Source organism: Chelonia mydas, chromosome 20 (genome assembly GCF_015237465.2).
Source record: "Chelonia mydas isolate rCheMyd1 chromosome 20, rCheMyd1.pri.v2, whole genome shotgun sequence".
NCBI lineage: Eukaryota > Metazoa > Chordata > Testudines > Cheloniidae > Chelonia > Chelonia mydas.
In genome coordinates, this window is record NC_051260.2 from 301,013 (window position 1) to 322,787 (window position 21,775).

General features: G+C 49.6%; 2 protein-coding genes across 11 annotated transcripts in view; one reads left to right on the forward strand and one right to left on the reverse strand.

Moving 5' to 3' along the window:
- Positions 1 to 4,233: 4,233 nt before the first annotated feature.
- The window catches only part of LOC114020575 (cytochrome c oxidase assembly protein COX14), a 38,710-nt gene continuing 21,168 nt past the window's right edge, over positions 4,234 to 21,775 (forward strand). For 2 of the 6 annotated variants that reach the window (XR_006286771.1, XR_003565396.3), the window contains exons 1-2: positions 4,234 to 4,553; positions 4,886 to 21,505. Coding sequence is in view for 3 of the 6 variants with exons in the window: in XM_037884229.2 (XP_037740157.1) it covers positions 4,895 to 5,074 (180 nt within the window). In the remaining 3 variants the exon portion in view is untranslated. Of the gene's footprint in view, positions 4,602 to 4,885; positions 21,506 to 21,775 lie in introns of those variants that run through there. The other 4 variants (XR_006286770.1, XM_037884229.2, XM_043533176.1 and 1 more) reach the window with 4 other exon arrangements.
- The window catches only part of CERS5 (ceramide synthase 5), a 45,183-nt gene continuing 32,493 nt past the window's right edge, over positions 9,086 to 21,775 (reverse strand). For 3 of the 5 annotated variants that reach the window (XM_043533174.1, XM_037884227.2, XM_037884228.2), the window contains 4 exons: positions 17,935 to 18,063; positions 17,505 to 17,611; positions 15,095 to 15,251; positions 9,086 to 10,363 (listed from right to left, as the gene is read on the reverse strand). In XM_043533174.1, the coding sequence (XP_043389109.1) occupies positions 10,211 to 10,363; positions 15,095 to 15,251; positions 17,505 to 17,611; positions 17,935 to 18,063 (546 nt within the window). In that variant the 3' untranslated portion in view covers positions 9,086 to 10,210. Of the gene's footprint in view, positions 10,364 to 13,010; positions 13,116 to 15,094; positions 15,252 to 17,504; positions 17,612 to 17,934; positions 18,064 to 21,775 lie in introns of all 5 variants that reach the window. The other 2 variants (XR_005223132.2, XM_043533173.1) reach the window with 2 other exon arrangements.

Sequence of the window (21,775 nt, forward strand, 5' to 3'; positions counted from 1 at the left end):
AGTAGCAGCTCATGTCACACTGGGGGGGCAGAGAGTAGCAGCTCATGTCACACTGGGGGGGCAGAGAGTAGCAGCTCATGTCACACTGGGGGGGCAGGGAATAGCAGCTCATGTCAGGTGGGGGGGCAGGGGGTCGCAGCTCATGTCACACGCAGGGGGGGTCAGGGAGTAGCTGCTCATGTCACAGTGGGGGGGGCAGGGAGTAGCTGCTCATGTCACATGGGGGGGCAGGGGGTAGCAGCTCATGTCACACGTGGGGGGGCAGGGAGTAGCAGCTCATGTCACACTGGAGGGGGCAGGGGGGTAGCAGCTGATGTCACACGTGGGGGGGCAGAGGGTAGCAGCTCATGTCACACTGGAGGGGGGAGGGGGTAGCAGCTCATGTCAGATGGGGGGGCAGGGAGTAGCAGCTCATGTCACACTGTGGGGGGCAGGGGGTAGCAGCTGATGTCACACGGGGGGCAGGGGGTAGCAGCTGATGTCACACGTGGGGGGGCAGGGAGTAGCTGCTCATGTCACATGGGGGGGGCAGGGAGTAGCCCCTCATGTCACACGGGGGGGACAGGGGGTAGCAGCTCATGTCACGCTGGAGGGGGGAGGGGGTAGCAGCTCATGTCAGATGGGGGGGGAGGGAGTAGCAGCTCATGTCACACTGTGGGGGGCAGAGGGGTAGCAGCTCATGTCAGACGGGGGGGCAGGGAGTAGCAGCTGATGTCACACGTGGGGGGGCAGGGAGTAGCTGCTCATGTCACACGGGGGGGCAGGGAGTAGCAGCCCATGTCACACGGGGGGGGCAGGGAATAGCAGCTCATGTCACGGGGGGGCAGGGAGTAGCAGCTCATGTCACACGTGGGGGGAGCAGCGGGTAGCAGCTCATGTCACGCGGGGGGGCAGGGGGTAGCAGCTCATGTCGTGGGGGGGGCAGGGGATAGCAGCTCATGTCACGCGGGGGGGGGCGGGGGGTAGCAGCTCATGTCACACGTGGGAGGGGCAGGGGGGTAGCAGCTCATGTCGCGGGGGGGCAGGGGGTAGCAGCTGATGTCACACGGGGCGGCAGGGGGTAGCAGCTCATGTCACATTGGGGGGAGGCAGGGGGTAGCAGCTCATGTCACACTGGGGGAGCAGGGGGTAGCAGCTCATGTCACGTGGGGGGGGCAGGGAGTAGCAGCTCATGTCACACAGGGGGGCAGGGGGGTAGCAGCTGATGTCACATGTGGGGGGGCAGGGGGTAGCAGCTCATGTCACACATGGGGGGGCAGGGGGGGTAGCAGCTCATGTCACGCGGGGGGGGCAGGGAGTAGCAGCTCATGTCACACTAGTGGGAGCAGAGGGGTAGCAGCTGATGTCACACGTGGGGGGGCAGGGGGTAACAGCTCATGTCACACTGGGGGGGCAGGGGGTAGCAGCTGATGTCACACGGGGGGGGCAGGGTGATAGCCGCTCATGTCGCGGGGGGGCAAGGGGTAGCAGCTGATGTCACACGGGGGGGCAGGGGGTAGCAGCTGATGTCACACGTGGGGGGGCAGGGGGTAGCAGCTGATGTCACACGTGGGGGGCAGGGGGTAACAGCTCATGTCACACTGGGGGGGCAGGGGGTAGCAGCTCATGTCACACGTGGGAGGGGCAGGGGGGTAGCAGCTCATGTCACGCGGGGGGGCAGGGGGTAGCAGCTCATGTCACACGTGGGGGGGGCAGCGGGTAGCAGCTCATGTCACGCGGGGGGGCAGGGGGTAGCAGCTGATGTCACATGTGGGGGCAGGGGGTAGCAGCTGATGTCACACGTGGGGGGGCAGGGGGTAGCAGCTCATGTCACACGTGGGAGGGGCAGGGGGGTAGCAGCTCATGTCGCGGGGGGGCATGGGGTAGCAGCTGATGTCACACGGGGGGCAGGGGGTAGCAGCTCATGTCACATTGGGGGAGGCAGGGGGTAGCAGCTCATGTCACATTGGGGGGGCAGGGGATAGCAGCTCATGTCGCGGGGGGGCAGGGAGTAGCAGCTCATGTCACACTGGGGGGGCAGGGGGTAGCAGCTGATGTCACACGTGGGGGGGCAGGGGGTAACAGCTCATGTCACACTGGGGGGCAGGGGGTAGCAGCTCATGTCACACGTGGGAGGGGCAGGGGGGTAGCAGCTCATGTCACATTGGGGGGGCAGGGGATAGCAGCTCATGTCGCGGGGGGGCAGGGGGTAGCAGCTGATGTCACACGGGGCGGCAGGGGGTAGCAGCTCATGTCACACTGGGGGGGCAGGGGGGTAGCAGCTCATGTCACGCGGGGGGGGCAGGGGGTAGCAGCTCATGTCACGGGGGGGCAGCGGGTAGCAGCTGATGTCACGCGGGGGGGCAGGGGGTAGCAGCTGATGTCACACGTGGGGGGGCAGGGGGTAGCAGCTCATGTCACACATGCGGGGGGCAGGGGGTAGCAGCTCATGTCACACGTGGGGGGGGCAGCGGGTAGCAGCTCATGTCACACGTGGGAGGGGCAGGGGGGTAGCAGCTCATGTCACGAGGGGGGGAAGGGGGTAGCAGCTCATTTCGCGGGGGGGCAGGGGGTAGCAACTCATGTCACGCGGGGGGGCGGACGGTAGCAGCTCATGTCACACGTGGGAGGGGCAGGGGGGTAGCAGCTCATGCCGCGGGGGGGCATGGGGTAGCAGCTGATGTCGAGGGGGGGCAGGGGGTAGCAGCTCATGTCACGCGGGGGGGCAGGGGGGTAGCAGCTCATGTCGAGGGGGGGCAGGGGGTAGCAGCTCATGTCACGCGGGGGGGGCAGGGGGTAGCAGCTCATGTCGAGGGGGGGCAGGGGGTAGCAGCTGATGTCACATGTGGGGGGCAGGGGGTAGCAGCTCATGTCGAGGGGGGGAGGGGGGGTAGCAGCTCATGTCACGCGGGGGGGCAGGGGGTAGCACCTGACGTCACGCGGGGGGGCGGGGGGTAGCAGCTCATGTCACGCGGGGGGGGCAGGGGGTAGCACCTGACGTCACGCGGGGGGGGGCGGGGGGTAGCAGCTCATGTCACGCGGGGGGGGGCGGGAGGTAGCAGCTCATGTCACGCGGGGGGGTAGCACCTGACGTCACGCGGGGGGGGGCGGGGGGTAGCAGCTCATGTCACGCGGGGGGGCAGGGGGTAGCACCTGACGTCACGCGGGGGGGGCGGGGGGTAGCAGCTCATGTCACGCGGGGGGGGGCAGGGGGTAGCAGCTCATGTCACACGTGGGGGGAGCAGCGGGTAGCAGCTCATGTCACGCGGGGGGGCAGGGGGTAGCAGCTCATGTCGAGGGGGGGCAGGGGGTAGCAGCTGATGTCACATGTGGGGGGGCGGGGGGTAGCAGCTCATGTCACGCGGGGGGGCAGGGGGTAGCACCTGACGTCACGCGGGGGGGGCGGGGGGTAGCAGCTCATGTCACGCGGGGGGGCAGGGGGTAGCACCTGACGTCACGCGGGGGGGCAGGGGGGGTTGCAGCTCATGTCACGCGGGGGGGGCGGGAGGTAGCAGCTCATGTCACGCGGGGGGGCAGGGGGTAGCACCTGACGTCACGCGGGGGGGCGGGGGGTAGCAGCTCATGTCACGCGGGGGGGGCAGTGGATAGCAGCTCATGTCACGCAGGGGGGATGTGGGGGGTAGCAGCTCATGTCGCGGGGGGGGGCAGGGGGTAGCCCCTCATGTCACGTGGGGGGGCGGACGGTAGCAGCTCATGTCACACGTGGGAGGGGCAGGGGGGTAGCAGCTGATGTCACGCGGGGGGGCAGGGGGTAGCAGCTCATGTCACGCGGGGGGGGCAGGGGGTAGCACCTGACGTCACGCGGGGGGTAGCAGCCCCGGAGCCTGGTGCCCTGGGGGGGCTGGAGAGCGCGGCCCCGGCCCCCCCGAGCGCGGCCCCGGCACAGGCTGAGCGGTTTGGAGGAGCCCCCCCCCGCCGCCGCCCCCTCAGGCGGTATCCGGGGGCCGCCAGGGTCAGCGGGGCTGGGTTTAGCGGGCGGGGGCGGGGCCGTGGTGCTGGCACCAGGGGTGCTGCCGCGCCCCCGCCCCCCCCGGCGTGACGGGGTTTCCCGCAGGGGCGGGGGTTACTGAGCTCCGAGCCCCCCCCCCCGCCGGGGCCCGGCCTGGAGCATCAGGGGGCACGTGGGGACCGGGGACTTCGCTCTCCCGGGGGGGGCCTGTGAGCGTGCGCGTGACTCGGGGGGGTCACGTGTCAGGCGCCCTGTGGCCGGCTAGGCTAATGACCAACGCAGGGGCACGCACAGGGGGAGACAGCCCGTGTCACTGCCCCACCCCCCCAACGGCCATTGGCTCCCCCATCGCCCTGCTCCCCGCCCGGCCCGAGGGGGGCACACACCCATGGAGACTACAGCTCCCAGCATGCATCGGCCTAGAACGCCCTGCGCTACGGCACCTGACTTCCGCCGCCCTGCTGGGAACACGTGACCGGAAGGGCGCCGCCTCTTGGGAAAGGTCACTGGGCTGAGGGCGGGGTGAGCGCGAGGCGTCCGACCCGGAACTGCCGCCGACCCCCGTCTCCGAGACGCTTCCTCTCGCAGCCGCGCCCGGCAGGAGGTGACGGTCGCGGGGGGCTGGCCCCGCCCTGCCGCTCGGCTCGCGGGGGTGCGGGTCGCTCCGGGCGGCGGCGGGAGGCCGCGGTCGGTGTGCGAGGCTCGGGGGCCCGCGGCCATGGGCAGCCGGGCTGCTCCCGGTCCCGCGGGGACCTGCCGGAGCCCGGCCGGCTTCGGGCGCGCCCAGGCTCGCCGCGGGAGGGGTCCATCCCCCGCCCCCGGAGGGGACGGGCCTGCGCTCGGCTGGGCGAAGCGTGTTGGGCCCCGCGGGCTCTGGCCGCCAGGCCTCGGCGGGCCGCGGGCACCCGCGGCTGAGACCTGCCTTGTGTTTTTCAGGGGACGAGCATGGGCTCCGCCAAGCAGCTCGCGGACTTTGGGTATAAGGCCTTCTCCGGCTCCATGATGCTTCTGACCGTCTACGGGGGCTATCTCTGCAGCGCCAGGGTTTACCGCTACTTCCAGCGCCAGAAAGCCCTGAAGCAGCTTGAACAGAACCAGCTAAACACAGGGGCCATTGAGGACTGAGTCCTGCTCTCTGCCTGGCTGCATGGCCAGAGGCTATGTTGAGATTACTCCTGCTGCAGTAATCAGGTAGCACGTGCAACCCTTCCCGATCACAAATGAGGGCTAGCTTAGATCACTTGGGGTTTTCCTCAGGCACACTAAGGTGTCTTGAGTTTTTCTGCACTAATGAGACGTTACAAAGTACCTCTGCGTAAGCATCTGTTTTGATCATGTGATTAAATATTTTACTTATTTCTCCTCTTGTCAGTATGTGACTAGAACCACCTGAGTGGAGGAGTAAGTCAGTTAAATCAACATCAATACACAATTTTACTAAAAACCCCTCACAGGGGGGATGTCTGCCTTGATGCCATTCTTCTAAAATTCTCCACTTCCAGGCCAGCAAACTGAATAGCTGCAGGTTGAGGGAGACTGAGGGCTTGTCTACACTTAAAAACACTGTAGCTGTATCTCTATAATGCTTCAATGGAGACATTACCTACACTAATTGGAGGGGTTCTCCAGGCAGCATAGGTAATCCACCTGAGAGGCAGTAGCTAGGTTAATAGGGCTATGTCTCAACTACTGCAGTAAGTTGACCTATGCTACGCCTGAATAACGTAGCTGGAGTCGACATAGACTCGTAGAACTGGAAGGGACCTCGAGAGGTCATCTAGTCCAGTCCCCTGCACTCAAGGCAGGACTAAGTATTATCTAGACCATCCCTGACAGGTGTTTGTCCAACCTGTTCTTAAAAATCCCCAATGATGGAGATTCCACAATCTCCCTAGGCAATTTATTCCAGTGCTTAACTACTCTGTCCCTTAGGAAGTTTTTCCTAATGTCCAACCTAAAGTGCCCTTGCTGTGATTTAAGCCCATTGCTTCTTGTTCTTAACCTCTGAGGATAGGACAATAATTTTTCTCCCTCCTTGCAACAACCTTTTATGTACTTGAAAACTGTTATTATGTCCCCTCTGTCTTCTCTTCTCCAGACTAAACAAAACCAATTTTTCCCTCATAGGTTATGTTTTCTAGACCTTTAATAATTTTTGTTGCTCTTCTCTGGACTTTCTCCAAATTGACCACATCTTTCCTGAAATGTGGTGCCCAGAACTGAACACAATACTCCAGTTGAGGCCTAATTAGAGCAGAGTAGAAGAATTACTTCTCATGTCTTGCTTATAACACTCCTGCTAATACATCCCAGAATGATGTTTGCTTTTTCTGCAACAGCATTACACTGTTGACCCATATTTAGCTTAGCAACTACGACCCCCCAGAGCCCTTTCCACAGTACTTCTTCCTACGCAGTTATTTTCTATTTTGTATGTGTGCAACTGATTGTTCCTTCCTAAGTGGAGTACTTTGCATTTGTCCTAATTACTTCAGACCATTTCTCCAGATCATTTTGAAAATAATTGCTAATGGCTCATATCTCCTCCTTAAGTATTCTAGGATGCATTTCATCAGGCCCTGGTGATTTGAAGACATCTAACTTGTCTAAGTAATTTTTGACTTGTTCTTTCCCTATTTTAGACTCTAATCCTACCTCATTTTCACTGGCATTCACTATGCTAGATGTCCAATTGCCACCAACCTTCTTGGTGAAAACCAAAACAAAGAAGTTTTTAAGCAGCTTTGCCATTTCCACATTTTCTTTGTCTTTGCCTCCTCATTGAGTAATGGGCCTACTCTGTCCTTGGTCTTCCTCTTGCTTCTAATGTCTTCGTAAAATGTTTTCTTGCTTCCTTTTATGTCCCTAGCTAGTTTGATCTCATTTTGTGCCTTGGCTTTTCTAATTTTGTCCCTACATACTTTGTTTATAGTCATCCTTTAAGAAAAGGAGTACTTGTGGCACCTTAGAGACTAACAAATTTATTTGAGCATAAGCTTTTGTGAGCTACAGCTCACTTCATCAGATGCATTCAGTGGAAACTCTGAAACCAGTCATCCTTTGTAATTTGACCAAATTTCCACTTTTTGTAGGATTCTCTTTTGAGTTTTAGATCATTGAAGATCTCCTGGTTAAGCAGGGTGATCTCTTGCCATACTTCCTATCTTTCCTGTGCAGTAGGATAATTTCCTCTTGTGCCCTTAATAATGTCTCTTTGAAAAACTGCCAATTGTCGTTCAATTGTTTTTTCCCCTTAGACTTGCTTCCCATGGGATTTTACCTACCAACTCCCTGAGTTTGCTAAAGTCTGCCTTCTTGAAATCCATTGTCTTTATTGTACTGTTCTCCCTCCTACTATTCCTTAGAATCATGAACTCTACCATTTCATGATCACTTTCTTCCCAGTTGCTTTCCACTTTCAAATTCTCAACCAGTTCCTCCCTGTCTGTCAAAATCAAATCTAGAACGGCCTCCCCCCCCTTAGCTTTCTCCACCTTCTGAAAAAGTCTCCAATACATTCCAAGAACTTGCTAGATAAGCTGTGTCCTGCTGTGTTGTTTTCCCCAACAGCTGTCTGGGTAGGTCAAGTTACTGCAGGGTCTGCACAGTGCGGGGGTCGACGGGAGAAATTTTCCCACCGACTTACCTTACTCTTCTCATCAGACAGAGTACAGGGGTCAACTTGAGAGCGATCTGCTGTCGATTTGGTGGGTGTTCACTAGATCCATTAAATCAATCTCAGAGAGTGGAGTCTGGCTGTACTGTAGATGTAGCCTAGGAGAATTCTCCCATTGACCTAGCATTGTCTACACCAGGAGTTAAGTCAGTTTAACTGCATTGCTTGGGGGTGTAGATTTTTCACACTGCTGAGTGAGTTATACCGACCTAATTTCCTAGTGTAGACTCAAACTGAGGAAGTGGAGAACAAATTTCTGGGACAGCTTTGGACTGAGTCCTGCTTCCAAGCATATTAGATTTTGTAAAGTCTTCCAGTCACCAAATGATCCAGAAATGCATGAATTTAACAGTTGTGTGTCCTCCTCCCCATGGCCAGACGCTCACTTCCACAAGCTTAGAGTTTCATTTCAATGTTAGACGGTTCTGGGGACAGGCTTGAGATTAAAAGTAGAAAATAGACTAAGCAAATTCTTACAAGAACTTCCCTTTAGTTGAAAAAATTATGGACAGTGGAGTTTGCTGTAGATTCTGATCTCAACACCAAGCCTAACAGACAGAGGGCTTGGTGCAGTCAACTTTGCTTTGGACTGTTTTATCTCAATGCTACTAGAGTAACAGTGCTATAAAACAGGTAAGCCACAGCTGCTAGTTCCTCTTATTAACTTTAGAGTTTCCTTAATAGTAATTGCACGATGTGTAAGTATTTCTCTAAAGACAGTATGAAGTGGAAGTAGGTTTGGCAAAGGCTACTTGGAAAAGTATTTGGCCATACTAGACATGGTAATGGAAATGCAGCAGAGACTGAGTGGAACAGCTAAGATGATGAAGGATACAGGGATTTAGGATAAAACTTGTATGAAGAGTCAAAGAAAATGAAAGCTAGATTAACTGCCTTGAATGGATGAACTAAAACTACTCTGAGAAAAAAAAGTATTAGATATTTGCTTTAAAAAACTACTCAAATTTGAACTCTACATTAATATACGTTTGATACCCAGTACACGGGTTCTCTCGCTACAGATGTATGTGAGTAGAACACAGTGAAAGTTCAGTGAGGTACACTAACTCTGGGGCAATTTAGGGACATTGAATAGAAGTTATTGGAGCTAGGGATAATGAAAATATTCATGGAGGTAATGTGTCCAGCTTTGCACACAGTGAATAATTTTACAAATGTTTGAAGAGCCTGTCACTTGATTAAAGCTCATTTGACCTATAGTCAGAGCATCATAGCTGGCACTTAAGTGAAGCACTGAATCTTAAACAGTATTCTCTCTCATTTGAGACAGCAGTCCCTACTCGCACCATGCTGCCTCGGGGGGGTTCACTAGTTCAAGAGCAATTCAACAAGAAGAGCAATACTACAACTTTCTGCAGTGTATAGGAGTTCTTACTTATATGCTAAACTTGCTCAATACATCAAGGTGAGAAATGCAGAAAAAATGCAAGTCAAACAAATTTCTGAAGCTTTTTTTAATCAGATAAGAGTAAACAATTGTATAAAATAACTCAAATTTCTGAAGTTCTGCACATGATTATGACACTCAGGTGTCTTCCATTGCCCCTGAAGTACCATTGAGTAAAGAAAGAAGCGAAGCCTCTGCTGTCCTGATTTCTGAAATCAGTGGTGTGGAGAGGCAGCTGCAGCAATGCTCACTTCTGTCTTTAAAAACACACAGGCAGGGCTGTAACCTCTGCCTGTGTGGAAAGTTAATATAACCCACGAGCATTGCTCCATCTTTGGCTAATGTCCTGTCTTATAAATCTAACCAACCATAGCCTGTAACTCCTGTAAAAAAGTCTTCAAATTCACATGAGTTGCAGGTATGCATGTGCTGTGATATTTCTCTAAATTAGGGTCAGGAGTGCAACATTTTTTAGGTTGTATTTAAGACTTTGGATGGGCAGCAAATACCACTTGGTCCGTCTTAACAGCACAGATTATAAATTATACTCTCTTTAGCACATAGCATACCAATGGCAAGTTAAAACACACTTTGTCCATCACAATCTGATTCAATGCATGGCTGTAACACAGAGTCACAGCAGGACTGATAATTTATAAATGATTTAAAAAACCCTCTGTGCTACAGCTTACAGCATGATGTATCTGGGTGATACTAGACCACATAATCTAAATGGATCCTGGAGTGCAGCAAGAAAACATACTGAACTTGCACTGGGTCAAGAAACATTTTTGGAATGGTACCTTAACCAGTCCACAGTCAATGTCCATCCCAGCCCAAACTCATTCCATCAAGCTTGAGTTGATCCTAGTAAAAACCAGTTTGTCACACAAAAATACTTCGCAAATAATATTAGAGATGGGCCTATTAAATACAAAATGGCTTATATTCTTAAAAAAAAGTTAAATTTGCATCTGTTTTTGCATTAGTAATTGGCTCGGTTCGGTCCCTTCTGTGGTGTGAAACCTTAGACTGGTCTGGAGTGTGCCCATCTCAGAGTTGATGGATGTTTTTTGAGGGAAGGGGTATCTTGATTAAAGATCACTTAGGAATGTGGAGTGCAACACATCTAGATATTTAGACACAAGTCCGTGTTTGCTGGAGGCCTCTCCCAGCGTTACTCCTCTTCTGCCCATTGGGTACTAGCCACATGACCATTAATCCGATTGGCACCATTGCTTGAAGTGCTGAAGATTCCTTTTGTGCTATTTGAAGTCATGTCGTCCTCTTCAGAACTGCTCTCTACATCACTGCGATCATCTTTTGATACCTGAAAGTTTAAAATCAAAGGTAGAGGTGGAAGAAAGATTACAAATTCATAGGGAACAGCTATTCGAGAGGTCTTGTCTATCTGATCAGTTTCCCCCGTATTAGATTCTTTGAATTATTTAAAGTTGAACCCCACAAGTGGGACCTTCCAACCACATATAGGGAGCATGGTACAGAATTCAGAACAGGGGACCAAGTCAAGAGATGATGATGTTGTACAGCTTTGGCCAAGCTAACTTTTGCACTTCCAATTCAGTATTATAGCTCTCTTCACATGGGTGTGTTGGTGAAGTGATTTCAGATCCATGGAAGGAGCCCATAGCAATATATCACTGTTTGATCCTTCTTCCAGTAACTAAATTATAGCACAGATTATAAAGGATGCCTTTCCAAATGGCAAATTAGAAATATTTGTTTTAATACTAAATTATGAGTTACCAGCTTGTTCAGACACCTTTTGGTAATCAGCAGGAGGTGGGAAGAAGCATCAGTTTTAGTTTCTAAAACCGATGAAGTGAGCTGTAGCTCACGAAAGCTCATGCTCAAATAAATTGGTTAGTCTCTAAGGTGCCACAAGTCCTCCTTTTCTTTTTGCGAATACAGACTAACACGGCTGTTACTCTGAAACCAGTTTCTAAAGGGATGAGTTTGTTTTTAAGGTTTGCTCAAAAGAGTACTGATGTTTTATTTCAAAAAGGAACTGGTCCCATTTAGCACATCACCATTTGCATAAGATGATTCCCTCTTTAGAGCCTGTTTACAGAGAACTACACGGTGGGTTAGTTATCTAAGGCATCAGTTCCCAAACGTTATTGATTCATGCACCATCTTTGTGAAAAGTTATTGTGAAGTGCGCTGATAGAACGTCAAGCGCATGTACCACCAGCGGTATCTTGACCACATTTTGGAAACCCCTCTTCTCAGGAATGGGTGTACACATCTAACTCTTAATTTGTGAGCCAAGATACATTTGAATGGTGGTCTGTAGAAGGGAAAGGTTAATTTACAGTCATGCAGATGACACTAGGAATGCAGAAAGCATCTATAACCAGAAAGCCTTTATAATTTACATCTCTACAGATGGCCACTCTTAGGTCTTATCATAGGATCTGTCTAGTTTGCATGTGAAGCTTAGAATCCTCCAAAATCTCTCTCCGTGTTTTACAAGGTATTGGCCAGGGAGAGAGTGATGTACGATTTCAGAACAAAAGGAGTATTTGTGGCACCTGTGCCTAACAAATTTGTTAGTCTCTAAGGTGCCACAAATACTCCTTTTTTTTGCGAATACAGACTAACACAGCTGCTACTCTGAAACCTGAAATGTCAGGTTTCAAAGTCTGAAGACTAGAGAAGTCAACCATGCAATTTCATGGTCTCCTTAAAGTTTACCACCAGGGGGCAGTGTATCATCAGTATAATGCCAAATGATACATGACAGTGTGAAAGAGAAGGTGGGTGATGAAATATCTTTTATTGGACTGACTGCTGTTGGTGAAAGAAACAAGCTTTCGAGCTCCACAGAGATGACCAGACCTGATGAGCAGCTCTGTGGAGCTCAAGCGCTTGTCTCTTTCACCAACAGCAGTCAGTCCAATAAAGGATTATCTCATCCACCTTGTCTCACACATCCTGGGACCAATACAGCTACAACACTGCAAACAACAATGCGAAAAGCTCACTAACTCAGATTTAATCATACACAAGTAACCCAGTAACTGGTTAAATGCCACGGCTATAAAGGCATGGGTGCTGCAAGAGGTGAGCTGTCTCCCTATTTCCCCATTGCCTGTATAGAGCACTTCCCTACCCTTGCACAGCCCAAGACAAGCTCCATGTACCTGTGAGTCTGGAACTAACAGCCCCCAAGTATACAGTGGGCAAGCAGTTTCTCAGTGACTAACACATTCCAGCAAAGTTCAGGATCAGGATCAGCCCTGCCTACTCTGAGTTGGCATACAGACTCAAAACAGACTTAGAGAGCAAGTTTCCTGACAAATGGAAAAATCTGGCAGAAAGCCAGTGCCAGTTAATGATTTCCAGGCTGGGTTTCGACAGGCCAGCTGCATGTGCAAACTTAATCTAGGAGGTGCCGAAACCCCTCTGCAGCCGGAGGTTCCCTATCTTCCCCTACCATACCCCATTTTAGCAATTCAACTGGCCAGGGAAAGGAAACAGAAGCCCCTAGATATTATTCTGCTTTAGTCCCACAGTCATTTGAGAAAAGTATTTTTTCCACCATCTGGTTTTTCTTAAGTGAGAACTAAAGATAATTCTGTGTGTTGCTATAGCCCCCTCCATCCATAGATCTCCTCAGTGTTACAGTGCACTGAAACAGTATCCCCTTTTTATACACTGGCCAACGACAGTCACACAGCTAGTCTGCGGCAGAGTTGGGAACAGGCTCTCAGTCCCTTGTTCTAGCCACTAGACAAACCAGCACCTTAGGTTCCTGTGATCTGTAACCACATCTTGTTAACCTGGGTGCAACTCACAATGAGGCAGGCAGTTTAAAGGAAGCTGCAAAATGCAGCCCATCTGAAGCCAAACAGCTTTTCAGACTCACAGTTTTGTATTTATGTCTTAAAGCTCAGAGAGAAAGAGACACACGCATGGTCCACTCTACAAGCAACAGCACAGATTACACTTACATGCAAGGGATGAAACTGTCCAGCTCCAATCTGGCACAGAGAAAAGGAGTGAGAAAAGAGTGGAGAGTACAGAGGCAGGGTCTAGTCCTTTCCTGGCTAGGTCACCTGGTCAGGAGAGAAAAGCAAGGAGAGGAGAGAGATATAGACCTCCAGGTGTGGGGACAGCTACACGGACAGATACTGTACGGGGAAACTAGCAGCAGCCATGGAAGACAGTAACAAATGATAATAGACCACACACACACACACACACCTTGCAACATGCTCCTTCCCCACCCCTCAGAAGGCCCTCCCCCCAACACACATTGCCAGAGGACTGCTTCAACTATTCCTTTAGGCTAAACAAGTTCCCTACAAACAGACCAGCCCAATAGTCTATAGGCAGTGAAAATGCAATCATGAGTGGGATTCAGGCTTAGTTCCCAAACAGCTAGGGTGGAACAAACATCTGTGTTACTGTCTAGCTACCCCTTCTGGTGGAGGATCAAACAGCACTGCCTGGCTCTGAAGGAAGCTGCTTCCAGCCATGACACAAATGGGTAAAAATGGGGAGCAGGATCCAAGATAATTGAAGTACTCCAGCCTTCAGCCACTGGCCTGAAAACCACTGATTCAATAGGGAGGAATTTGACAGCAAGCTACTCAGGGCCTGTTACTAGTCAAATGCCTGTGAATTTGTCTCTTCCACCCACCCTGCTGCCTGGAAATCCTCAACTACAGGCAGCAGGGGAAAAGAAACTGTGCTAGAAACCCACGGATTGTGTCTGGAACAAGCATCCCTCTTCACAGAGCACTTACCTAAAAACCACAGCTTGAAATTTTCCTTCTGTTCCTTGGATGTCCATCAGAGCCAGAAGGAGATAGTTCAGGCTGCCTCCCTGTCATGTCTTTCAAGGCATATGGAAGGACTTTGCATCACTGTTACAAAGGATCATGTCTTTGGTGATACAGAGTCGCTCCTCCATAAGCAGACCTGGCAAAATCCTGGGAACTCCAGTATAACCCCAAAAAGCAGCACTAGCATCAGAGTCCAGGCCAGTAACAGCTCATCTAGGCTTTGATGTGCTGGGGACAGGACAGCAGCTCCAAAAGGCAAGCTCCAAGGCCTTTTATTTTTGTTCTAGGCGTTGGCTGGGGTGGCAGACAGGCCAAGAAATGCTTATCTTTGAGTGAAGTGGTGCGACAGGCACGAGCTCCAAGCGGGAGAGCACAGTATGCTCCTAGGACAAACACTAACTGAATTACACTTATACGTACCTGCTCTCTGAGGCAACTGGGCCTGCAGCAGAGAGCGGCATCTTTCCCTCTAACAGGAAGAGCTGCCGTCACACCCTTATCCATCAGGAATTCATTCTAACCAGAACATTCTGCACGCTGAAACGGGACACTATAAACAGAGTCCCACTGGCCCACTGTCAGCAGGTCCCACTACATTTCCAGTAGCCTCCCTTGCCAACCTCACCTGGATTACCTTGTCGCACTGTTGGGATATGCACCGACAGCCCTAGTCCTGGGTTATTACTGTAGTGAGCTCCAGATATTGAGCTCACATCACCCTAGATGTCGGTAAGGTTGGATTTTGTAACATGGACAATTTCCCCAAGATATTTAGATGCTCCTAATGGCAGCTCCAGATTAAACCAGGGAGCACAACCTTCCCCGCCTCGTACTTCATAGAGAGTGATTGGTCTTCAAGCTGCCACAAGAGGGAAGGCAAAAGCCTTGATCAAGTTACCAGAACAAGCAGAGCAACACACAAACTGAACTGCATGATGTCATTAAAGCATTTGAACAGGCCAGACAGCATTATTCACTTGCATGGCCAGACCATCAAAAAGCATGTGCCTCCCGATGTAAACACTTGGGCCACGTGGGTGCTAGAGCCTGCCAAGCCTAACTGACCAGGACAGCCCTAGATGAAGTTAATCACTCACAGAAGCAGCAAACCTGCTACCGTCACCTTGGAGCCAGCACTGGCCTCGCTGAACAATGCAGACATCTCCCTCTGATTTTCAAACAGATGCCCTGATCCCCTCAGCGCTTATGAGAGAGAGAGGAGCCAGCCCAGCCACAGGAGCCCTTACCTTTCCTCGCAACAAGGCCTTGTAGGCAATGCGAATGATGAGACAGGACCAGATGATGTGCAGAACCTGCAGGGTTACCAACAGTCCATTGAACAGCCACCATGAAGGATAAGGGCCAATCAGCTCCCAGCTCTCAAACAAGGTAGTATTCAAGATCCTAAAAGAAAATCAAGGAGCTTGTTGGATTGGCTGCTTTGCTGCTTGACTAGGATTCCCAGTTTCCAACTCTGAACTGAGCTGACTGGGCAGATACACAATAGGTTTCTGTCCCATTTAAGCTTCTATTGCTTTGCTCTTTTCATAGTGTGATGCCCCTGATCTACTGTCCCTTGCACAGTAGAGAAAGGCCTGAAGCTGGACTTGGGTTGAAGTCCCTTGAACTAAGCAGCAATAGGAGAAGATGTGGAGACTCTCAGAATTTAGGCTAAATATAAAAATCCACTCTCCACCCTCTTCTCCAGGGTACGATCAGCATTCACAATGGCATCAGAGGGAGAGATGGCAATTGCTTGGATCACCAATACTGTTTTGGATGTATACATGGTGTTGAGTGGAGAGATGAGCCTTATTCACATGCACAGATGATTTTGACCACATGTAAAGGTCAGGAATGCCACCTGGGGGCTTTGAAGAATTTTTGACAGCGAAGCTGCTGTTCCCTTACTCTTAGCCATTTCCTCTGTCCCTTCTCCCAAGTCAAAGGAATTGAAAACCAACTAATGGGTCAAAACCAGGTGCCTCCTTGAAGATGGCTATGGAATTGTTCTCTTCACTGGGATTTATTGGCAGTACTTAAAGAATTTAATAAAGCAGTTTGATTGTTTATAAAGTAGTCACTAGGGTAGATTGCAGAGAGATTTTTTAAAAGATCAATGCTTTCAGCATTTATTGAAAAAGTGAGAAATTAACTTTCAGGAAGGGAATCCAGAGCCTTAGTTGCAGTTAAAAAATAATGGTTACCTAGGCAGCAGCTTGTGGTGGAGTCAGCATGCAGTTTCATGTCATTATACCACTGATCAGGGAAGGGAACCTGTACTGAGTGGAATAGCATAGCAGCTTCAGATGCAACTGGAGACTCACAAGTTCTCCCTCTGAAGCTGAGGAATTACATTACAGCCAGTGGAAACCACATTCAAGATTTATAAGACACATTGAGTGACAGGGTGGTGCCAGAGAGCACATTGCATCATGGCAGACAATGGAGTGAAGAGCAGAGAGAGGATTGCCTCATTTGTCAGTGGAAAGCAGTAACACCCGCCCGTCTGAAGAGAGCATCATTTGTGGCAGGCAGAGGGGACCGACATTTTCCCTATCTAGACCCTTTTATATTTGTTTGGAGCTATACAAAAATAAAAAGGGATGCTTATCCAAGGGCCCTTGGTGCCTCTGCCACGGGGACAAAACTAAAACTAAATAAGAGCTTATCCTACCCCAGAAATACATCCCAAAGAGACGGAAAGTAGGCCTCTGCTATTTACAAAATAAGGATGTAGGACGATGACAAACCCAGGTGTAGCAGACCTTACAAGACACCCTCTCAAGGAAAACAAGACGTGGATAAATACAATGATCAGCAACAAGATCCCACCAAGCCTGACTTTGTCCACGTGGAGGGGAGGGGAATCTCATTACGGAATGATTAATTACAAAAATCTTAGCTAAGATTTCTAAATCCAAAAATACCCCAATACCTATTTCAGGCTCTATGCAGCTAGAACAGGAGTCAGGGCAGACAATCTTCTGAGACCAGCAGGAGAGGAGCTAGGTACTTCGGATGACTATAAAGAAGAGCGTCACAAACAGAACCTTGCCTCAGGGAGGATATGCCTCACTGGCATCTCAACTTTTACAAGATCTTATCAAAAGACATTAAACCACCTTTGGTTCTGTGGGTTCGTCTACACCGGGACACTCAGGAAAGTTTGGACAAATTTATTAATGATATGAAGTTAATGCACACTAAATTGCTGGGTGAATGCTCTCAGTCGGAAGTAAAGTGGCCTTTACTGAAGCTTAACCCTCCAAATCCACAAATGGTTTAGGGGTGCTTTAACGTCAAACCTTTATTTTATTCATCTTAGTTCCCTGTGTAGACAAGCCTGATCTGTATAATGTCTGGGAGTTACTGGCTGGGAGAGTAGGCTGCAGTTGGGGGTGGCATTCAGCTGCACTTTTTGACTCTGTGCTCACACTAGGGGTGCTCCTACTCTAAGTACATGACAAAACATGAAGAAACCACTCTGACAAAACCCCAGAGCTCTGCTCCTAAGCAACATTTAGGAGGGCTGCAGCTTCATGCTGCCCTGAGGGGCTGCCTGTAATGAGCGAGAGGATCTCTAATACAAAGACTGCCTTTAGAGGAGGGAAGGAACAAATACTTGACTCTATTCAGAAAGATCCAGGTACTTACCAGAAAGGGTAAATACCCAGTCGAGTGACTATGAACACAACACCAAAGAGTATGAAGGTGGCATCACACAGGCGCTGGTACTTAGCATAATTGGCCAGCTTTGCAGCCTGAGAAAAACACAAAAGTGTTAAAACAGCATTCACCAGACACAATCATTTGATCATATGGAAAACAGTGCTGGAGCACTCAAGCCACTAAGTCACCAAGGAGTTTGGAACATTTAAGGACTATTATCAACTTGGGAGATGTCCTGGAGGAAAGCCAACATAGTGGAATCAGCAGTGTGTGTTTATGGGACATCCAGCCTGGATTGTGTGTGGAGGGTGAGGGGTGAAACAGGAGAGGCTAGGTTTTATCCTCTTGCCTCAAGAGTGTGCTCCTTTGTCATTAGGGATGCAAAGCTCAGACAGGAAGCAGCAGGCAAACTTACCTCTAAGAGGAAGTCTGAGGCATCATGTAGACATAGCACCAGAGTTCCCACCCGCAACATGTTATTCATATAGGAGAATGTAATGAGTCCAATTGTAGCCAAGTGATGGACAAACATGATCAGGAAATCCTGAAAGGGGAAGATGAAATGTGAGGGATCTTTGGCAGCCAAATGATCACAGAGACTTATAACAGGGGCACCACGACTGACAAAAAAAGGGCCATATGGTTATTTTAGGTCAGACTCTCAAGCTCCTTGTTTGCAAAAAGCAGAGCAGATTTCAGCCACAATCATCTTTACTTGGGAGGTGCAGACCACAGACACTACAGGTCCCAGTATGCCGCATCGTGATTAACAGTTTTGCTTCAATCAAGATGGAACATTGCATGCTGGGGCCTACGGTAGTCTCCTTGGGCTGCAGCTCCGTAGCAAAGATAAGTACATCTGCAGGCCTCACTGTAAAACTCCAGAGGCCAACATCTGACCTGCACTTTGACTCTCCCTGCTTTGGGATGACTGCATTGCTAGCATATGTCTACACGGCAAGCAGCAGCAAGTATCAGAGCCTGGGTCTACAGACTTGAGATGTGGCACTATAAATAGCTCTGTAGACATTTAGGCTTGAGCCCTGAAATCCAAGGAGGCGGGTGGGCTTCAGAGGCCGAGCTTCAGCCCAAGACAAAATACCTACATGGCTGTTTTTACTGCCATAGTCTGTAGACTTGATGCTACAGGTTTCTGATTGCCATGTAGATGTATCCCTAAGGTCTACTCTAGAGATCACTGACATGAGTAATAAGAAATAGACCTGCTATTACTGCTATCAAGTGGGAAAAGCCCACCAGAAGTAAGGCAAGCAGAGGCCATGCGTGGTCCATGCATCAGGGCATGCCTGGCAATACAGTAACAGCAAATCAGTCCATTAAAATTCTACAGCACATACAATTTTCTGACATAGCCCCCCAATATCCACGTCCTGCATTTGCATCTTTGTTAAGGCATTTCAAGCGGGGAATTAATCAACTTTTGTAGTGCTGAATTCTTTATTAAAATGAATAGAAAACAATGCCCCAATTGCTCCTCTCTCTCCATTTCTGCGGCTGCAAGATCTACCATAGCTTGCTTGACTTTGTATTTCAGGACAGAACAAATCCAGAAATTACAGACTAATTTTTTTTTTTTTTTTGGGGGGGGGGGGGGGACAAAGTCAGTACAAGAATTGGGACAATTTTCTACTTTACACTTTATAGAGCAAGAGTAATAAACTGCTGGTTTCCTCTGAACTGTCGGTTTGTTTTCCAAGGACAAACACTAAGCCAATGGCTAAAACTCGGCAGAGTGGAATTAGATTTTAGTGATCATGACCAGCCATCATTCTGCTATTCACATGGATGAAAAGTCACTTTCCAAATTCATTTTTTTAAATCATTGCTACCGTCTTTGCCCCATGCTCATCCTGTTCAGCGAGGCATTCAGTTGTAAAGAGAAGACTGGAACTCTTGTCCTTGATTTCTAAGGTAGAAATAATTCCCACATCTTTTGGAGGTGGTGGAATCTCCTTCCTTAGAAGTTTTTAAGGTCAGGCTTGACAAAGCCCTGGCTGGGATGATTTAATTGGGGATCGGTCCTGCTTTGAGCAGGGGGTGGTACTAGATGACCTCCTGAGGTCCCTTCCAGCCCTGATAGTCCATGATTCTATGATTGCTACTCAACTGCAAGTGAATGTCACAGCTCCTGGAAACGCCAGTTAGCACCAACTTTTATCCAATTGACCTGCTTTGACACTAAGGTACCCATGAGTACTTGCTCTGAATTTACAATATGGAGATTTGACTGATTATATATATACACACCTCATTTGGGACTGTCACCGTTTTATGGATTCTAATGACCAGTCAATGTAAATATAGTAGCCCATGAGACCTTTTATTATCCAAAGCTCTCAAAGCATTTTACATACATTAATGAGCATAGCTTCACACCACCCATATTATCCATATCACGTTAAAGATGAGGAAAATGAAGTTCAGAGGTAAAACACCTCGCCCAATGAGACACACATTAGTCAGTGGCAGAGCTAGGAATAGATCTATCTGTCCTGGGTTTTAACCTCCACACAATAATTTCTCTCACTTAGCCATGAAACCTGGGATTTCCCAAATCAACCTTAACAAGGCACTTTTGTATAAGCCCTTTCATGGATCAAGACCAGGTTTAGTTAAACATGATTGCTACTAAATCAAACTTCACTGTTTAAACAAGTTACGCAAAAAGGCTTGGTTCCTTCAAGTAAATATCTTCTCATTTGTTTCTCTAATCAACAATCCTTGTACTTGTGGAACCTTCTGTGGCTCCATTTTAAACATTTATAGTACCACTGTTTACATTCTATAATTTTAAGGATTTGAAAAACAGTGTCAGGAAAGTTTAAAGTTGAGATATGATTTTTTTCAGACTCTTGTCTCCCTGCCTGAATTTCATATTGCCCCAAGACCAAACTCAGTGAAAGTGGATAGGGATGAGGAATCCAAGTATTTCTTGGGGCTCTCCCTGAGTTCTTCAGTTGAATTAAAGTAACACCCAGGGACATGCTGAAGACTAGAAGACACTCACTACAATGACCTGTGTGCCATCACAATAGGTTGGGAATGTACTCCAGGAGCTCAAGATTATTCTTGCACTGTCCCTCATTTCAACATTACCTGGCTGTCAGCTTTTCTTCCTCTGGGACACAGGCCATTTGTCCCACTGCTGTCCCATCTGCGCCAGCACTGCCAGATAAGCATGGTACGTAGGGACACTGGTCCCATGCTATACTCATCTCTTCCCTACTTCAGTACAGATCATTTTCACTCCCGCACCGCCGAACAGCATTGGAGCTGTTCGTTCACATCCTTCATTCTTCCCCCTTTCCCTAGCCACCAGACTTAACATTAAGACTGAACTTCGCACTGTTGCCTGCAGCTGTGTACCTCTAAGCTCCAGGTTCATTTGTTATTTGGTTCTCCCCTTAGCATTTGCTTACCCTACAATGTGGGAGTCACCTACCAATTTAATCACAGTTGAATCTGCACTAAGCATGGACCAGTCCCAGCCGAGCCCTTTGAAAGGGACTGTCTTCCCTTTCCTGGTGATGAGGAGACAGTCGCTTGGTGACAAGATGCCAGTATGGGGCAAGTGCACATTCTGAACACTGAATGGCCTGGGACACATGGCTTCTCTCATTACATGCCAAAGAAATGATTATGCAGAGATCAGATGCCTCAGCAAGCTCCTCACTTGTCCAGGACATGAAGCAAGTTCTGAACATTACCAGCAAGGACAGCACTACTTGAAATCCTGAGCTGTGCAATTCAGATACTAAGCATCAGAATCAAGAAAGGAAGAGTCTGCGTGCTAACCTAGAGCCAGACTTCTTCATGGGGGTTCAGGGAAGAGCAGCCAAGCAACTTCCCAATCTGTTCAACAAGACCTAGCTGCACAGAGGGAAAGACAGCCACTTGCGGGGCGGTTAACAGCAAGTATCTCCGACCAAAAGAACTGACAGTTCAGAGGCCCGTAGAAACAAAAGGTAAGTAGATCCAGTTACCCAGGCTTTAAATATCTGACTGCGGGAGAAGACCTACTTAGATTGTTGATTTAGCTTCTCTGGGAATAGTAACCCAAGTAGTAAGAAAAAGACTTTTAGTGTCTCATTGACCCTGACCTAAGGAGGGTCAAAGTGTTCTGTCTTGTCTGACACTGTTTTCTATGGGCAGAGTTTTACTGGAATAGTTTGCAATTTCACAGTCTACCATTGGAGCAAGGGTCCACTAGCTGGGCTTTTTTCAGACAGACAGTG